The sequence below is a fragment of the Sinohyriopsis cumingii genome, chromosome 12, assembly GCF_028554795.1.
Source record: "Sinohyriopsis cumingii isolate HCF-2022 chromosome 12, ASM2855479v2, whole genome shotgun sequence".
In the NCBI taxonomy this organism is placed as follows: Eukaryota; Metazoa; Mollusca; class Bivalvia; order Unionida; family Unionidae; genus Sinohyriopsis; species Sinohyriopsis cumingii.
Genome location: NC_142972.1, coordinates 72,192,218 through 72,212,319, shown reverse-complemented (window position 1 = coordinate 72,212,319; position 20,102 = coordinate 72,192,218). Strand labels below are relative to the sequence as shown.

Genomic DNA, 20,102 nt, shown 5'->3' with positions numbered 1-20,102 from the left:
AGAAAATTGCACGTCATTTAGCGAAATATGATTGAGTTTTTGAAATGTGTAGGATATCGTATTCGTATTTTTTTAAAATTATGACATAGTCACACTTGTGTTATCCAGGATATAAATGAAAAACCATATTTCTTTTTAAAAAAACATCCCAACAAAAACTAGTTCGATATTTGTATACAGCCGGTACTGATATTATTTAATATATTTGTATTTTTTATTCTGATGAAAATATACTTCAAGTCCAATTTGTCCTCTACTACGAATACAACGTGTTTAAACACACATACTTTGAATCGGACATCAAGCTTACGCAACTGTCCATTGCCATGTCATAAAAAATATTCTGAGAATGCTGAGTTATGTGATATGTCAATGAGTTAAAAGAAATAATTTATTAAAGTGGTACGTTAGATAAAATTCTAAATTGCAGTTAAGTTTAGCCAGATACAAGATATATTCCTTGTATGTGCATTTGTAATGACTAATCCATGCAATGGTACAGGGCACAAAAACAAACAAAAATATGACAGAAAAATGAGATTGGATTAGTGAAACAATTGTACGAAAATCAGAAATTGGTCTTGTGTTTTTTATTCCGGAAATAATCTATGTACCTGGAATTACTGCCGATACTTTTTTGTTTCTTTTGTTGTTGTTGTAGCTGTTTTTGTATATCTCATCTACTTCCCGTTGCATCTCCCCAAAGAAAGAAACCGGAGAAAGACGTATAATATTCCCCATATATTTGTGTTCCACCGAACAGGATGATCCAAACGTTTTGTCCAGCTTCACATCTCACTACTGTTGAACTACTTCCCTGGTCGGAATAAGTGATACCATAAGCAAAGATGTTGGCTTTAATTTGTCCATTTACAATCAGATGTACATAGGCAGGGCTCCCAGGATGTGTCAGAAGACTTGCGGTGAAGAAATATGTACCCGACAAAGGACACGTAAAAACTCCAGTTTGCTTGTTGAAAGCATTGCCTTCGTTGTGCAGAACAGTATCGAAATGGACGATCTCATTCTGAAGGACCGGTACTACTCCTTTAGCAATGGTTGCTGAAAATCCAATCTGCTTGGTTGTAATTCCTCGACGTTCTCTTCTTAAAACACCTGTAACGATCGAGAACGTCTGAGTAGGCATGTTTGGGATGAAGTTTTTAATAAAATAATTTCCCCGAAAATGTCAATTTTGGCTCTAACATCTATGGTGCCCAAAATAGTACAATGGTTAAAGATTATATTTGTTTTCTTGTTATCCAACAATCTTCCTACTTTCAATAACACACCATGGAATTAATCATTATAAATTATATTTTAAAAATGCAACATAAGTTTGAGTCCTTATGTAAGAATATTCTTTTTACTATTTTGTATTCTCTTACCCGTACGAAAATGAAGTTAATCTTTTGTCCAACAAAACACTGACAATATCAATCGGATTTAGACGGACTGTCGAGCCAATCATACTGATTACCTGGTTTCTGTGAATGGATCCCTTTATGTTCCGGTGTAAGCCTGATATGTTTATCTTTAATAGATGTGGTAACAGTATCATTCGTAGGTTTATCGGCTGGATCGTTCTTCATTGTAAAGTGCAGATGTTCATTGTATTCATCAGACCTGGATTTGAGAACAATAGTTTCAAGTTCTGATATTCGTCGCTCAGATTGTTGGAGCTTGTCCTTTATATAGTTCAGTTCCAGTAGCATTTTGCTTTGATACCTACTGCATTCTTGTTGGTTCTTCTCCAATTCTGCTACCTTTCGTAGTAAGAACTCGATCATGGTGTCTTGCTCCAATACTGTTGTCTGAGTTGGGATTACAAGAACGCAGATTATCAAAGCTGTACTCGCTATTATAGCGTTTTGCGTCATCTTTTTCCTTTGTTGTGACTGAATTCACGCTGAAAGTGTCAACCCTCTTTGACACATCCAAGGTGGGGAGATAACTAAAGGTGGATCTAATGTCACGATCCATGTCACATAAAGATCGTGATATGCAGTCAGTCATATCTTTGTAGATTGGCACAGCTAACACTATCTTAGTAGGTGACCTGTTGAATATTATTTCGCTAGAATCCGTAAAAAAGTTATTTAAGGACAACTGGAAAAAATGATATAAAAACATCAGCAAGTTATCGTTGTGCATTATTGCACTACAAAGTGACATGTAGCGCCCTTCTCTGTACCAATGTCGAAGGTTGAGATTTGGCCATTCCGTTTTTTAAAAAAAATCATTTTCCCAGAATGTTATGTGACAATAACGAAAATACAACGTTTTCAGATAGATAGATAGATAGATAGACGAATGGATAGATAGATAGATAGATAGATAGATAGATAGATAGATAGATAGAGAGATAGATAGATAGATAGATTCTTAAAAAGAGATGAACCTAATTCATCTCTACAATTTACTGTACATCTTCCAATAACCAGGTAAAACTCCAAAATGGCTCAGTCGTCCACTGTGACTAGGTAAATATCGCGATACAACATGTAATTTCAGCACCAAACAATATACCCTAACACTCGATACTTTGTGTACACGAGTCCAGGGATAAAGTATTATACAGCCCTTAGTAGGAATGAACGACGACACCCTGGGACAATACCCTCTTTTATCTTTTCTTAGGCCAATAAGATGATCCCGACAAGATAAAAATAAATGTCATAAATACCATGACCAAACTATCAACGAAATGCCATAACATTTCATCTCACGTTTCTCTTTGCAATGATCATAATCCTCAATGACTATACTATCCACAAATATTTTCGATAATAATGCCAACGTGGATAACAGGATAAATGTTAAATTGTTCAAAAAGGGGAAAGTATATGTATTCAAAACTATACTATTGGTAATTACTTGAAGAAAAAAAAGATATATATATATATATATATATATATATATATATATATATATATATATATATATATATATATATATATATATATATATATATATATATATATATATATATATATATATATATATATATATATCTGTGTGTGTGTGTGTGTATATATATATATTTATATGTTTTGAAAAAGATGCTTATTTTCAACATATATATATATATACATACATACATATACACACAACACACACATATACACACAACACACACACACATAAATATATATATAAACTAGCATCCAGCTAGTTTTGCGCCTATGAGGTATATAAATTTGCTTATACAACCACGCTACATTTGCTTTGAAGATTCCTTCCCGCCACGAGAACTGGTCCGCTGGTTTCCCCTTCTGATGTAGTATAGGCATCCGTTGTTAGAAAGGGTAGAAAGATTATAGCATCGAACGGGAATTTAACTTTAGGCCGCCATATTGTTGTTTTATAGATTCAAAATGGGAAATCGAGTATTTAATTAATGGTTGATATATTTCACATGATGGATATGGATATCTTTAATTGTAAAATTTGAATGACCTTTAAAACAAATATAAAATACTCATTAACAAAACTGCTTTGAATGTTCTGTGCAGCAAGTTTATATTTTGTATTATACTGAGTATCAAGACACGTCAATACGTATTTATCAATTTAGCAAGTGGGTCACGTGAGGATCAATGGGCACTCATTGTTAATTGTGGAAGGAGGCTTTAGCGCCAAAATGATATTTGACAACGACTGGCACTTTTGCATCAGTGGGAATGTAACTTGAAGCCGTCATCTTGTGGTTATATGGAGAGAATATGGAAAATATTATGCTAAAACTTTGTCCTTAGTTTCAGTATGCTTAGAAATTTAACGTCATATAATCATGGGTCTATTTGGCGTGAAATATGACAAGTGAAGTTTGAATGGCATCTATCTCGTGGTAATACAAGTAGCTTCAGTTTCACTAATGGCCTTTTGAAACAAGCAGGAGATCTCGGGATCTTTTTCCTGTTCGACGACAAGTGATTGTCGTTTATCACCCTGATTAAAAGAAAGAGAATGAGTAGTTTAAAGGGGATCACTGTGATCAATACCTTCTGATTGATCCAAATAAGGAGTGAGAGTGACCTCATCAAAAGCCTGACCAATACAGGTGTCAGTTAAAGGAATACTTTCCTCATCAACATCATTATCGAGAGCTTTCTTTGCCATAGCTCTGGTAACTGCACAAGCTGGAAATAAATCAGAGAATTCTTTTTCAATTTGATTTTCTTTCTTATCCAAGTAAGGCTTGTCAGTTACAATTCTTATGTTACGTGTTTAGGCTCGAATAAACAGAAACACAAGAAAGAGTGAAAACAACAAGCTTTGAAAAAGATAATAATTTATTTCCCTGGAAAAATTCTGTAAAATTGAAAAAATATGAACTTACGGTTTTAAGAATCAAATGCAAAACTAATCCAAGAATAATGAACGAATACACTTTTAGACGTGCTAATAATAAAATATTCTCATGAATTCAAGTTCGAGTCCGACGAAGAATCGAAGATGTACCCTGTACTGTAATGAAGTCTACGGTTTATTGAAGAAACACAATTATTCATCCAGTCTTGGAAATCCAAATAAAATTTTCAAGAAATATATCTGTTAAAAAATTCTGTAGTAGAGAATCTTTTTAAAATTTTACACAGTAGTGGTTGGACATTTTGAAAATGGAAGTACAGCTAAATATTTTCGAATTAGAGATAAGACAGGATCAGTTTCACATCGAAAAGATACAAATAGAAATAGAGATGGAAGTAAGACGAATGCAGTCTCAGAAAGAGGGAGATGGAAGACAAATGCATTTTCAGAAAGAGATCGAAGTAAGACGAATGGAGTTGCAAAAGAGAGTGAAGAGCGAGAAAGACAGTAGCAAAAGCAAAGAGAGAAAAATGAAAGGGAATTTCAAATTCTGTTGAAACAATTAGAGCTGGCAAGGGAAAACACTTCCCTACTTTTGATGTTCTAAGAAATATCACGTTAGTACCTCCTTTTCAAGAAGAAGTAGACATATTTATTTTTTTAGTTTTGAAATATTGCTGAGAGATTTAAGTGGCCAAGAGAGTACTGGACTTTATTTATTGCAATGTGTAGTCACTGGTAGAGCTAGTGATATTTACATTTCACTGTCACTAGAGCAGATCGCTGACTATAATATAGTTAAGGACTATATCTTGATGGGTTATGAGTTAGTCCCTGAAGCTTATCGGCAAAAATTCAGATTGAAACCTTCGAAAATGCTGTTCGAGCTGCTGCTTAGTATTCTTTAACTCATTAAATTCTTTTTGTAAATAAGACTTCTACTCAGCAGTATTCTGGCAGAAATATATTCAGCCCAATACAAGCCCTTCTAAAACTCAAACTGGCACAACTTTTAAAAATCAAGCTTCTGATAAGCTTGATTCAAGATCCTTGTCTCTTCCTACGTGTACCTATTGCAAGAAAAAAGGACACGTTATTTCTGGTTGTTATAAATTGAGAAAAGGCATCAGAATCAAGACAGACCTATTCCAAATGCTTTATTTCTAAGAGGTCAATGTCACGGTCATACATTGAAAGAAATAAATTTTTGGGTTTAACAAACCCAAGTCTGATTTTATTACGGAGAATTATGAACCATTCATATGAAGTGTTCTATATCACTCTTGGGTGAATCGGCCAATCCTATCACTATAAAAATTTTATGGACACTGGAGCTTCTCAGAGCCTTTTATTGTCATGTGCTTTGACTTTTTCTGAGAAGTATTCTTCCAATGAAAGTGTTTGTATTCAAGGAGTAGATTTCGGCTTTGTTAATGTTCCTCTCCATTGTGTAAATTTGTCATCAGACTTAGCCTCAGGACAGTCGGAACAGTCTCTGTTTTACCCGTTGAGGGCATTCGATTATTACTAGGTAACGACCTAGTTGGAGACAAGGTTGTGGTTAATCCACTTGAAATTGACCAGCCTTGCTTGGATAAGAAGGTAGATCAAATCGAAAAAGAATTCTCTGATTTATTTCCGACTTGTGCAGTTACCAGAGCTATGGCAAGAAAAGCTCTTGAGAATGATGTTGATAAGGAAAGTATTCCTTTAGCTGTTTGTTTCAAAGGACTATTATTGAAACTGAAGCAACTGAAGTTCCTGTCTGTTATCTCATTAAAATTGGAATTTTTATGAGAAAATTGAGACCTCCCGAGGAACATGCTGATGACGTATATTCTGTCAACTATCAAATTGAAGTTCCAAAACCATACAGACAGGAAATACTTAGTCTGGCCCATGAAACCCCTTTGACTGGTCATTTGGGGATCAATAAAACGTATCACAAGATCTTAACTCACTTCTATTCACCAAAACTCAAGAGTGATGTTAGTAAATACTGTTGATCTTGTCATACCTGTCAAATGGTAGGAAAACCCAATCAGAAAATACCTAAGGCTCATCTACAACCATTTCCTGCCTTTGATGAACCATTTAGTAGAACTATGGTAGATTGTGTTGGTCCATTACCTAAGACCAAGTCAGGTAACCATTACCCATTGACCAGTATGTGTGCATCAACAAGGTTTTCAAAGGCAATTTCCTTGAGGAATATATAATCTAAAACAATAGTAAAAACTTTGACAAAGTTTTTTTACTCTATTTGGCTTTCTCAAATATATCCAATTTTAGGTCTGGAGCTTTCCAGCCTAATATGCCTGAATTTGGCATTCAGCAATTCAAGTCAAAAATGAAATTACTGTTTGATAGAACATCAGTGGACTAATTATAGGAAGGTTAATAGTTTGACAAAAACAGATTCATTCCCATTACCAATAATCGATCACTGTATTGATAAGATCGGGAATGCCAAATATGTCACCAAATTTGACCATCTGAATGGAATTTGGCAAATTCCACTAACGGAAAGAGCAAAGGAAATTTCGGCATTCGTCACTCCAGATGGACTTTACCAATATAAAGTATATCCGTTTGAGATGAAAGCGTCGCCAAGTACATTTCAGTGTCTCATGAATATGATTACCTCTGGTCTAGACAATTGTAATGCTTACATCAATTATGTCATCATCTACAACGACACCTCGAATTAACAGTTAGCAACATTTCGGAAATTCTTTGATAGACTCACTGTAGCATGTTTGACAATTAATTTACATAAAGTGTGTTCTGCAGTGCTAGTGTAACTTTTCTAGGACATATCGTGGGACATGGACAAGTTAAACCTATAGATGCGAAGGTCAAGGCTATATCTGTATTCCTCGTGCCTGTTAATAAAAATCAACTGATGCGATTTGTAGCTGTGTTCTAATTTTTCTGTAATTGCTGAACCCCTGACAAATATATTGAGGACGAAAAACAAGTTCCTTTGGACTGAAAAGTGTCTGGAGGCTTTTGACAATTTGAAAGCCATACTAAAAAGCGCGCCAGTTCTTACAGCTCCTAATTTCAGCCAATCATTTAAATTGTCTGCTGATGCAAGTGATGTTGGGGTTGGAGCAGTTTTGATTAAAAAGATGTAAATGCTATTGATCATCCAGTGTGCTATTTTTCTAAGAAATGAAATAAGTACCAAAGAAATGATTCAACAATTGAGAAGGACTGTTTGACTTTGATATTGACATTACAACACTTTGAAGTTTACCTTAATTCAGCTCCTTCTTCGAGTATTGTGTTTAGTGACCACAACCCTCTTACTTTCATCGGCACGATGAAAAATAAAAAATCAAAGACTGCTAAGGTTCAGTTTGCTGCTACAGGAATATAATTTGACATCAGCCACATCAAAGGAAAAGATAATTTAATAGCAGACGCACTTTCTCATGTATAACAATGTATTATTTCATGTGCACTGTGTGTAATTTATGAGTTCTTTTTAACCTCCTCTATAATACGTATTGGTAAAAGGAAAGCTTTATCATATAAATCTTTCATTTTCTTTATGGGGGAAGGGCTACGTATATTTCATGTAATTTATATTTGATTTCATTTGTGCTTGATTTGATTTGATTGATTGTGGATTTTGAAATCTTTGTATTTTCTTTATATGTCAATGTAAAGTAATTTTGTTTTACAAGGAATTTGATATTTTCCAGAAAATTCATTTTGACCTGAATCTTTCCATAAATACATAATAATATAAACACTTGTTCCTATTTTTGACTATTTGGTTCCTGGCCTTGGTTGAGGGCCAAGTAAACAACTTTTATTCTCAGAGTAAAATGATTGGTTCTTATCAAGGATATACAAGGGCTACGTGATTTTTATATGTAAACACGATCACGTGATCCTCAATTTCGCAATCAGGCATTTCCGAAATTGCGAAATATTTAGTATTAGTAGTGATATTAAGACAGAGATCTGAGAGTTTTGGGATCTTACACTGGAATGTGTATGTTGTGCTGTTTGGAGTTATTTCATATTATTTGGATTCAATAGGATTTATTCTTTTTTCCTGGAAAATACGTGTGCTCATGTGAGATTCTTGAACAAAGACAGCTCTTATAAACAATTTATTCAGATTGCCAAAACCGGGGTGATATTTCTTGTTTCTATAAGGAACTGTAAACTTTAATACGCTACAGATTATAACGTACGTCACCGTCTTCCATCTTGGACTCGAACTTGAAATCATTTGAACATGTTATTATTTATACTTCTAATATTGTATTCGTGGATTTTTCTTGGATTATTTTTTTATTTGATTCTTAAAACCGTAAGCTCATATTTTTTTCATTTTTACATAATTTTCCAGGGAAATAAATTATATGTTTCAAAGCTTGTTGTGTTACTGTTTTTTTTTTATAGCCTAAACACGTAACATAAGAACTTACGGTTGGATTTGTATCAAATTTATTTCTGAAATTTGTTACAATTCTGTCATTGGTGTAACTTTAGTTTATTCAATTGAAATTGTGAAAGTGCATATTCTTGGCTAGAAATATTTCCTATTATTCCCAATTCTTTCGCAGAAACACATCTAATTAAGGATTTACTGTTTACGTTTTGCGTTCACTGAAGTATGAACTAAACAAACGCTTTTCTAACTATACGGTCCTCAAGTCGTTAGTTCTTATAATTAACGTTTTCCTCTAGGAAAGACAAAATATTCAAAATTCTTTTTAAATTATTTAAATAGATTTTTCTAATCTTTAATATATATTCTATATACATCCAATCAGGAGATATCAACAATTCCCTGACAATATTTTCCCAACAGGACGAGAGAGTGAGCAGAGAAAATGGCGGACAGAGGGGTGTGAAACAAATGACACAAACAAATACAAGAATCGTTGGGGTGACCAAAGAACAGTAATATAAACTATATGTGACACATCGTGATGCTTTTATGTACCATAAAATGTGAATATTTTTATTTTACTTTTTAGGCACGATATGAACAAACCATGACATAGCAATAGGGGAGTTAATCGACCAAATGGCGAGAAGACCAAGTGAAAATGACTCACAAAAATAGACGATCGCTAGTATTGACAAAAGATCTTGAATATATAGTTGTTTACTGGTCAATATACTGAAATTATATTATTTGGTTGAGACACTTCGATGTTGCAGAATAGGTTATACCTTTAGCTACTCATTGTTCAGAAACTGTATTAACATCAAACTATTTTCCAGCAGAGTACAGCAAATTTAACTCTTTTTTTCACCGGTATTCAGATTGATTGATTTCACTGGCTGGTCTTGGTGGTTTTTTTTGTGTTTTACACCTTTTTTACCGTTACCGTTACCGTTTTCACTTGATTTGATTGCTGTAAGATTTTCAAGTTTTTTTTAATCTTTTTTTGATTTAATATGATTAGTCACGAGACTTTCATTGATTACACGATTGAAATATTCATAAACAAATCTGTGCGCAAGATAATTTTTATTGTTTACTTCCAGAAATTCCAATACTGATCATAATGTAACCAACATTATTGATATTTCCTACATTGTTTCAGACCACTGTGTCGTATCACTCCCACTCTGCTCGCTTCGTACTTAGTATGTATCGCGATTCACAAATTCATCAATGTTATTGACTTTAATCTTTGCTTGTTTTATTATACAATAGTTTTGTCTCTAATATTATTTTCCTTACTTTTGACATACCGAGCAATATAATCTTGAGTATCTTTTATTTTTACGTCATCAGATGCATTTGTTATCTCCACGTATCTTTCAACGCACGATATTTTCTTTCGCCACAAGCTACACATATTTGTGTCTTACCTTTAACTATGATGCCACAATTCAGACAATGTTTCGGTCCGAATTTTCCTTTTCTGACACTTTTTAAATGAATACTGCAACAGTCATTGCGGAATGTTTTTCCAGAAGGTACAGCACATCCCATCGTCAACCATTTGCAACTAGTATATGTTTGGTTAATCATTATATTATTTTAAATGTCTAATTAGAGAAATATTATTATATTAAAAAAAGCAATTATATAGTGTGAGCTGGTGGGACGAAGTTAGATTACTACAACAACAATATAAGAATCTCACCGCGAATAAAATCATGTTACCAAAACATGAGATGATTTAAATCTCATCAAAAATACAACAGATCACTAGACACAACACAATATGAGTTTAAGAGGTTGTATGCGATTTTATCACACTGAGCGATGATAAGAAACAAATACCTCTTGAACTACAATTGCATGAAATAACAAAAACAGAGAAGAATGAGTTTTATAACGATGGTGCTGTTCATGTTTGGTCAACGTTCAAAATAGATGGCGATGGGACATTTATTGATTCCACAATGAATCAACAGCTGGCTGATAAAATAATAATAATAATTCTACAGGACAACAAGAAGTATTTTTTGCAGGATAAAATTTATAGCTGAGCGACAAACACCCTTAAATGCAAGGGGTTTTGATTCCTTTGCTCTGAAACACTGTGTGTATATATAACACGATAGAGAGTCGTCACTGTTTATGGACCTTATCAATGCATGAAGTGATCCGAGGACTCAAAATGACATTATTCGCGGTGACAGTTTCCGCTGATTTTGTTTAGTTATTTTTGTTTTGGTTCGTACAGGTATGAACGCAAAAGTTTCAAAAGGACGTCGCCAATCAGATTGTTGGATATTGTAATGATGAGAAAAAAATTAGAACTTAATTGTTGTCAAGTGAATGTATCATGTGTTTCATTGATTAGTATATTAGCATAAATGTACATCTGAGTCGGGCATCGTACGCATAGAACTTTATGCCAATCCAAGGATTGAGAGAGACAGAAAAATAGGGAAAAAATATTTAATAAGCCAGTCTATTAAATTATTGCCTTCCATTCCTCTATACAAACGATTATTGAAAACGGGTACTAATAGTTTTGCACAATGCGTTTATAAGATACATTTCCGACATAATTGCTTCTGTCTTTAATGCTGCCATTCATAAGTATCTGACATTTTCTCCTTTACGAAAAAGCCGTTTTACAATTCTCGAATTTCAGATTTTTATACAAAAGAGCACATTAAGAAATAAAAGAGTGCCTAGTAAAAGTCGACAGGTAACAACAATTGACCGTATTGAGCTCAGTATGCTATTTCTTGATTTTGTAACTGGTTTATTCAATTCAAAACTGTCATCCACATTTTGGCTATTTTTGTTATCTCTATAAGATATTGACACGATGTCTAGTTAGACATTCTCAGAAGATTGGAAACTATGAGGATTGCTTTCTATCATGCATAATTCACATGGCAAAGTTGAAGTGCATAATAGAAACAGAGAAATACTAAGGGGGGGGGGCACAGACATATTAGAGTTTATGTTTGCTTAGTTGAGACGACGGTACTGAAAAAAAGCGAAAAGAAAGTTTCTCGTCTCTTTTGTCGATAGCTTGGTGAAAAGAGAGTAGGCACCTGACTGAGAAACGTGGAGATCATTAACCGAAATATGATTTCAAATGAATGAGAGAGCTTATGAAATTCGTGGTGTATGCAGATAATTATATCCGTTGAGTCCGTTTGTTTTTCTACAACCAATAAAACATATTCAAACAGACATGTTGCGATAAACTATGTGATAAAGGGTTTTTTAAGTGTCTGACTCTAAATCAGATAGACTGTGATATTCTCTTGCAAGTAATAAAATAGGCTTATAACAGAGATTCTTTAATGTCATTAATAAGTGTGAAAATGCTATTATGAACTATATACATGACTTAAAGGAAACATTAATTCAAGTGGTGAGTAAGATTTTCTGAAAAATTACAAATTTAATTTATGTTCAGTCAAATACAAGATATGTATCTTGTTTGTTTATTTGTATTGTCTTATCCACAAAATGGCATAGAGCACAGATATTAATAAATATGGCAGATACCTGAGGTTAGGCTAAAGAAGAAATTGTACGCAATTCAGGAGTCGATCTTCTGTTTGTTATTCCACTAACAGTTGTGATATTCGTCTCTCAGACTTTTACAGCTTGTTCTTTACATGACTCAGTTCTAATAGCATTTGTTTTGACTGCATTCTTGTTGGTTCCTCTCCAATTCTGCTACCTGTCGCAATAAGAACTCTATCACAATGTCTTGCTCCAAAACTGTTGTCTAAACTGGCATTACAGGAATGCAGATTTAAAAACTGCATTGTAGCGTTTCTCGTCATATTCCTTTGTTGTGAAGGAATTAACAATGAAAGGGAACGCTATCTTTGAGTCCTCTATAATATGGAGATAACTAACAGTGGCTCTAATTTCACGATCCATGTCACATATAATTAGTAAATGGCAGAGGCAGCCATATATATGTAGATAAGCACAGCTAACACTATCGCAGTAGTTGTCCTGTTGAATATCGTTTCGCTAGAATCCGAACAATGAAATATTTAAGGACGAACAAATTAAAATTTAAATAAGTGATTGTTGCACACTTCGTCAGCCTTTATTTGGTCCTGACATGGCACAGCGTTATATTTAGGTCCTTTCCTAATAACATGTCGTTGAGCTAACTTCGTTGTTCCGATATCCCAGGTGGTTTTTCAGCTAATACATTTTCAAAGTATTCATCTTCCCAGCAAGTATGTGTCAGTAACGAAGATATCAAGTATTCAGACAGATAGAAAAATTTATAGATTTAATAGTAAGGCATGAAACTACTCGATTTCCGCGATCTCCCGGTCAGGGTAAGACCGCAAAATGGCTCTGTGCCGCACCATTACAAGGTAAAGGTCGAAAAACAACATGCAATTTGAGAACCAGAAAATGTAGTTTAAGAGTTAATACACGGTGTACACGAATACAGTGAACAGAGTATTTTACACGCCCTTAGTTGCAATGTACGGAGACACCCTGGCCAGTACACTCTTTCATCTTTTCTATGGACAACTTCATGGTCTCTACAAGAGAAAAATCAAATTCATAAATAACATGACCAATCTATCCCTAAAACGACACAGTTATTCATCTATGTGTTTCCTCTGATGAGATCAGAAGCCACAATGACAATTCTATCCGCTAAATAGTTTCGAAACAGTTGCCATCACGGATAGTAGGATAAATGATAAATTGTTGGAGGAATGTGGAAAGTAGATATGTTTTGAAAATTGATTATTGTCACTATATATTTTAGGATTGAATTTGTAGAAATTTGTATTCAATGCAATTTATATTCTTATAATTCAAATGTGTATTATATTTTTTTCTTTTTGTGTTCTAAAACAGCGAATTATATATTCAAATATATTGTACTTGTCTAGAAGGGGAAGAGTTCTGCTTTATCAACAAGTTCTCCATGGTTGGCGTTTATCAGTCAATTAGGAAAAGTGACGTCAGTAAATCTAAAGAACAAGTATTGGAAAGGTTGTGAACTACGAAGTTAAACCGAAGCTTAAAGTTCCTGTGCAGGCGACCATATCTTGAAAGCAAACATATTATATTACAGTTCGTAAATGTTCGTAAAAATTTAAGTGAATCACTCGAGGTTAGGACCTTTTCTGGAAGCGAGTTATGATCCTCCGCTTTCCAGAAACACATTAAGCAACGCTTAAATCTGTGCAGAAATAGTTTCCAGTCTGATATCATGATGATAGTTCGCCTTTTATTTTCAGGAAAGAACAAAACTATACTATATGTACTATATTTTAAACATTTTTTAGGATAACAATGAAAAGATTTAAATGTTTGGAGACGATTAGATTCCAGTCTTTTTTGAAGCTTTGAAACATTTGGGTCTTTTTCTTAATTAATTGATATGAATTTTTAAATATACCATGTAGTGGGTTGTTTCAACTTTATACAGAAATTTGTAGGTCTTTGTAATCATAGAACTGACGAAACTGACTATTGTAAAGACTGTTCGCTACCAACTCCATGCTCAGTAACAATTAATTTAGAAATAAAATATTATTAAAGTTACAGAGCATCATATTTTGGTATTTTTGATCAAACACTCAGTAAAATGATTGCTGTATTAGTCTGAAATATTCAATTTTATGTGTTTTAACTAAAGTTCGATATTCGTTATTTTATATAATTACATTATATTCCAAAACTCAGAAGTTCAGAATTGTATGAAGTTGATAAACTTGAAGAAATATTGCAATTTGATATGCATTTTTAATATCTAAACTGTAACACTTGTGCATATGCATTTCAATATCCGGAATGTGATTTCCTATATCAAGTATTCTATAATTTCAATAAAAGAGTTTTCCGTTCGACTTCATGATAATCATTTGCCTTTTCTTTACCGTTCAAACCCAGCACCTCTCCGCTCCCAAACGACGTAAAATAACATCATCATCGCCAGTATTGAGAGCTCCGTAAAAGGTATATATATATATATATGTGTGTGTGTGTGTGTGTGTGTGTGTGTGTGTGTGTGTGTGTGTGTGTGAAACGTTAAGCAAAATATACTCAACAATAAGCATGGAACATTAGGTGTTAGCATTAGAAAAACCAAAATAAAGTTGATAGCTTATTCTGCTATCCGAGAGCAGCGAGAAATGTATCACTGACCTCGTACATCCCACTATGTCGTGTTTTCTATTGCAATGTTCTATATTCTAGCAAAATCAAATAAATTCAAAACCCCATCTATTACAATTCAAATTAAAAGACTAAAGAATTTTTAAAATATATATACAAAAATTATTTATTTATTTATTTATTTATTTATTTATTTATTTATTTTATTTATTTATTTATTTATTTATTTGAATACTAACACTTGAGATGAATCCTGTTGGGATCTGGGGTGTTATCTTTCAAAAGCGAACTCTGTACATGTATTTCACGATTTGTAATTGGTTTATTAAATTCAAAACTGCCATTCTCATATATCGTCGGCTATATATTTTTAAATATATATCTCTATAAGACAGTGATCAGGAGTGAAAACAGTCTTACTAGACATTCTCACTATTATTGGAAAATGTATAGTCTGGTCTATGTCATCACTATTAAAATTTGACGTCATGTGAAACAACTCTGTGTATACAACATTATCTTTTTGAGGGTGGGGTGCTAAACATGAAACGATTGAGAAAGAAAGAGAAGTACTGACATAGTAGAGTTTGTCTAAGTTAACATGCGATTATAAGAAGAATGCAAAAGACGAGTTTCTTCTGTTTTCCGATTGCTTGGTCGTAAGTCCGTAGCCACGTTAATGAGTTGTTGTTGTTGTTGTTGTTGGGTTTAACGCCATTTTTCAGCACACGATAGGCTATGCATGGCGGCCAGTATTAATGGTGGAGGAAGAACCCGGGAAAACCCCGGGAAGAACCACCGACCCACGAGAAGATACTGGCAAGCTTTCTCACATGCCCACATTGGCCGAATCCTCACGTTAATGAGAAATTGCACATCATGTAGCGAAATATAATTTCAATTGAGAGAGAGATTATGAAATGTGTCGTATATTTTAATATCTTATTCATATCTTTTTTTAAACAAATCGTTACATAGACACAATTATGTTCTCCGGTATTAAAATTAAAACCATATTTCACAAAATAAATCACAAACAAGAAACTATAATTTCTTGCCTTTCTAAAAATTCATTTTTTATTGCTAGCTTCGTTTATTCTTGGTTGGGTTCGATATTTGTATACATTCGGTACTGTTGTTATCTAATACATTTGTTCTTTGTAAGCCGATTAACATATTCCACGAGTCCGATTGTTCTTCTACAATAAATAAAACGTGTTCAAGCGTATATGCTTTGGACTAGACGTTAACTTTGCGCAATTGTCGATTTCAGGAAATGCTATCATCTTTCAAGTACTTAAAGTATTATTGCAAAATACGATAAATCAAACGCTTACGATCCTTTTTCCATTCAATCGTCAATTTTGAAGTAGAAGTAGATAGACATTGCATCTCAAAAATCTCGAAAGGAAAGGGGTGTGTGTGTGTGTGTGTGTGTGTGTGTGAGAGAGAGAGAGAGAGAGAGAGAGAGAAAGATGATCGTGGTGTGATAAAATATGACAAAAAGGCTTTTTCTTACTTTATAATCTTTTCGGTTAGACTGTAAGATGGTCTTGCCGATAACAACACAATAGGATAATAAATTAGATGGCTTCTTTAGTCTCATTAATAATTGTAACGATGCTAACTGAGCTGAAAAATATCTCAGTCAGTTAAAAGAACTCTTTTATTAAAGTCATGGGTTACAATGTTTGACAAAATTCCAAACTGTAGTTATGTTGAATGAAATACAATATATATTTCTTATCTGTGAAAATTTGTATCGTCTTATCCATAAAATGGCACAGAGCACAAAAATGAACAGATATGGCAGTGAAGTGATGCAGGATTAGAGAATTAATTGTAACTAATTCAGGAATCGGTTTGTTTGTTATCCCATAAATAATCTTTGCACCAAGAATTCCTGCCGGTTGATTCTAGTTTTTTTTTTTGTTTCTTGTTTTTTTGGAGGGGGGGGGGGCTTGTTTCTTTTGTTAACATTGTAGTTGTTTTTTGGTTTTTTCATGTCCTGCCTATTACACCCGACAAAGGTAGAAACCGGAGAATGACGTGTAATTTTCTCCATATACGTGTGTTCCACCGTACACGCTGATGCAAACGTGTTGTCCATCTCCACATCTCACTATGCTTGAAATACTGCCCTGGTCGGCGTAATTCGTACCATATGCAAATATGTTGGCTTTAATTTCCACATTTACAATTAAATATACATACTAAGGGTTACAGGACTGTATCAGAAGGCTTAGTGTGAACAAATATTTACCCGACAGGGGGCAAGCATTTACCTGACAAGGGACAAGCAAAAATTCCAGTTCGCTTATTGAAGCCATTACCCTCGTTGTGCAGAACATTATCGAAATGGATGACTTGATTCAGATAGACAGGAACAAATCCTTTGAAAATAGTTGCACAAAATGCATAATATTTCGTTGCAATTCCTCGACCTTCTTAGCAGCAGGGAAGTTTAACAGACCTTCCGTTCCAGACAAAATAAAGCTTCCTACGTGAACTTTCTCCGTAGAAGCCTCGGATTTCATTTTTACGGCCTTCTACGGGAGCTAATTTTCATGCATTTCAGACCGGATGCATCGGGTGGTCGCGCCGGTGTGTTAGTAAATATAGCATTCGAGACAGGAAAAATACACGGAGAGATTTTTTTGTGTTAATTTTTTTGTTGCAACGCATGGGTGCTTTGGCCAATTTTACGTCGCATTAAAATAATATACTTGAAAATAATATGAGTCAGAAAACTAGTACAGTTGGAGAGCCTCATTCTGCTAGATTAGCGCGAGAACAATTAGCGGCGGTAAAGAAACTTATTCCAGCAAAGGAATTATATAAGAAAAAGGTCCGAGCACACGAAGACACAGAATTCGGAATAGCCGAGGTATCGTCGAAATGGCTAAAGCCAGTTACTGAAACAACCGAGCGAGTCGTATATGGTGAGAAAAGGGATAAGGATATCATGAAAAGTGGAATTTATCCCATGTTGAAAGGTATCGAGGAACAATCACGAGAATTACCGGAGCGATTAGCAATACTAGCACAACAACGCGGGCAACAACCAGGAGAAGGACCACCTGCAATCGGATTTAAAATAAGTAAAGGAAAACCTGGAGCAGGAAAACCTGGAGCAGGAAAATCTGGAGTAGAAAAACGCGCGTTCGATATCGATAAATTAAGAGAAAATTTCACCGAGGATGGATGGGAAATAATATCGCAGCCGCTCTCGATGGTGTACAGTGATATAGAACAATTTGGTCGATTTGTGGAAAATTATTTTGATACTCGAAATGAATATCTAACTGACATAGGAAAAAAAAGATACACAACCCGTGAAATTTGGTATAATATGTTATATAAAGTTTACACGGGAAAATTACAGGCGAAAGGAACGGATCCATATTACAGAAGGTTTTTAGAAGCGGCAAGGGGAATGCAAAAATATAATAAACAACTAGCGGAAGAAAAAAAGCAACAAATGAAAGAAGAAAAGAAACAAGCGAAAGAAAAAAGACAACAAGAGAAGGAAGAAAAAGCTAAATCTTCACGGAAGGGAAAAGCAAAATTAAAAGAAGATATTCAACCACAGGAAGAAGATATTCAACCACAGGAAGAAGATATTCAACCACAGGAAGAAGATATTCAACCACAGGAATTAGGGTCCAGACCAAAAGTAAGAAGTCAACCTCAGGAAAAAAAGAAAAAACCAAAGAGAGACGAAGATAGCGACTGGAAACCAGTATTTTCTCCAATCGAACCTGAACCACCTGCGGACGAGGGAGATCGAACAATAGAAGAAAAAATTGTACCTGTTTCAAGAGGAAAAATTGATTATGATAAACCTGCTAATTTTTATTTTAACGAGGGCGTTATCTTTTATCTCTCCAGTAAAAATTTAAGATTAGATATGGCCGCGAATTATTCTCCAGAAAATAAAAAATATGTAGTGAAAGAAGAGTATATTGATTCAGTTTCCCCAGAAATATGGCCGCAGTTAGTTTATTTTGGCAGTTTAGGAAAGCCGATAAATTCATTCGATATCGGATATTTAAATTTTTTAAAGGAGGTCTATGAAGAAAAGGAAAGGCAAAGGAGACGACGATTATTTTTGCCGCAAATAAAATATCCAAAAACAGGAAGCGGATATACCATTTGCCCTGACAGCGTTGTCAACGATGTATCTCGCCTCGAAGTATTAATCGGAGGAAAGCGAGCCGGAAATAATTCTCGTGAAATAATCAACGAGGCCTCAGATATTTGCCAGCGATTATTTCGCGGCGGTGTCATCGATTCCTATATTTACAAGGAGCTCATTGACGAACTCATCGATTAAAACAACGCAATTAAAATAACATGATTATTCACAAACATCAGCGCAGACCTAGACAGGTCCGCATAGTTAATTCTCGATTGCCTGTATACAAATATATTCACGGCAATGGATTCGGTGACATAGTTAAAAGCCTCGTTACGCGAGTAATTCCTAAAATAGGACCCGCAGCTAAGCAATTCGCGTCAAAAGCAATAGGAAAGATCGGCGAGACTGTCGTTTCTGGTATCGGCAATTTGGCCAGTAAAGGCTTCGATTTTGTCAGAGGTAAAATATCAAATTTAATGCGTAAAAAGCAGCCTGTCAAATTACCTAGTACCAGCGAAATGCCCCCCGAAATCAGCAAAGCCATAAACGACGCAGCAAATAAAAAAATAAATGACCTAGCACAGGAAGTTGCTAGCACAAATCTCGCAAAGGAAGTAGCAAGGGAAGTCGCGAACACAAGTTTCATTTCGGGTAGCGGTCTTCGTTTTAGATGATATTCTTAATAATAAATGTTCGCACAAGTGTCAAACGAAGTGTTCGACATGGACGAGCCTGTAGGTAGAGACACATCCGTGCGGGATTTCCAGTATTTCTCGCATATTGCAGTTGAACCAAATACACCTAATCGCTTGGAAATTCAAGTTCACGATACAACAAGATATTTTCTTCCATCTGAGGCATATATCGAAGTTATTGGGGAAGTTGTTAAAACGGATGGTACCAATTATGGAGCAGATTTTACAGTCGGATTCGTCAACAACGGTATTATGGCATTATTCAAGAGCGCCACTTACATGATCGACGGAAGAGAGATTGAGTCAATTACCAACGATATTGACTTAGCAACAACAATAATAGGCCTAGCTAGATACTCGGATGATTTTACTAGATCAG

At 34.5% G+C, this 20,102-nt stretch overlaps 1 protein-coding gene across 1 annotated transcript; it reads right to left on the bottom strand.

Annotated features, from left to right (window-relative positions):
- Positions 1–631: 631 nt before the first annotated feature.
- On the bottom strand, positions 632–1,936 carry LOC149786733 (caprin-2-like). Its single transcript, XM_089978247.1, has 2 exons — positions 1,481–1,936; positions 632–1,116 (listed from the first exon to the last, which is right to left on the bottom strand). The coding sequence occupies exons 1-2, from the start codon at positions 1,878–1,880 to the stop codon at positions 677–679; spliced, it is 840 nt and encodes a 279-aa protein (XP_089834373.1). The 5' UTR covers positions 1,881–1,936; the 3' UTR covers positions 632–676.
- Positions 1,937–20,102: the final 18,166 nt, after the last annotated feature.

What these genes read in the sequence shown, in the direction of transcription:
- LOC149786733 (XM_089978247.1), bottom strand. Translation starts at nt 1,880, where the DNA reads ATGACGCAAAACGCTATAATAGCGAGTACAGCTTTGATAATCTGCGTT. An exon ending in GATCCATTCACAGAAACCAG is followed by an intron (nt 1,117 to 1,480) that starts GTAATCAGTATG and finishes CGATCGTTACAG; the next exon opens with GTGTTTTAAGAAGAGAACGT.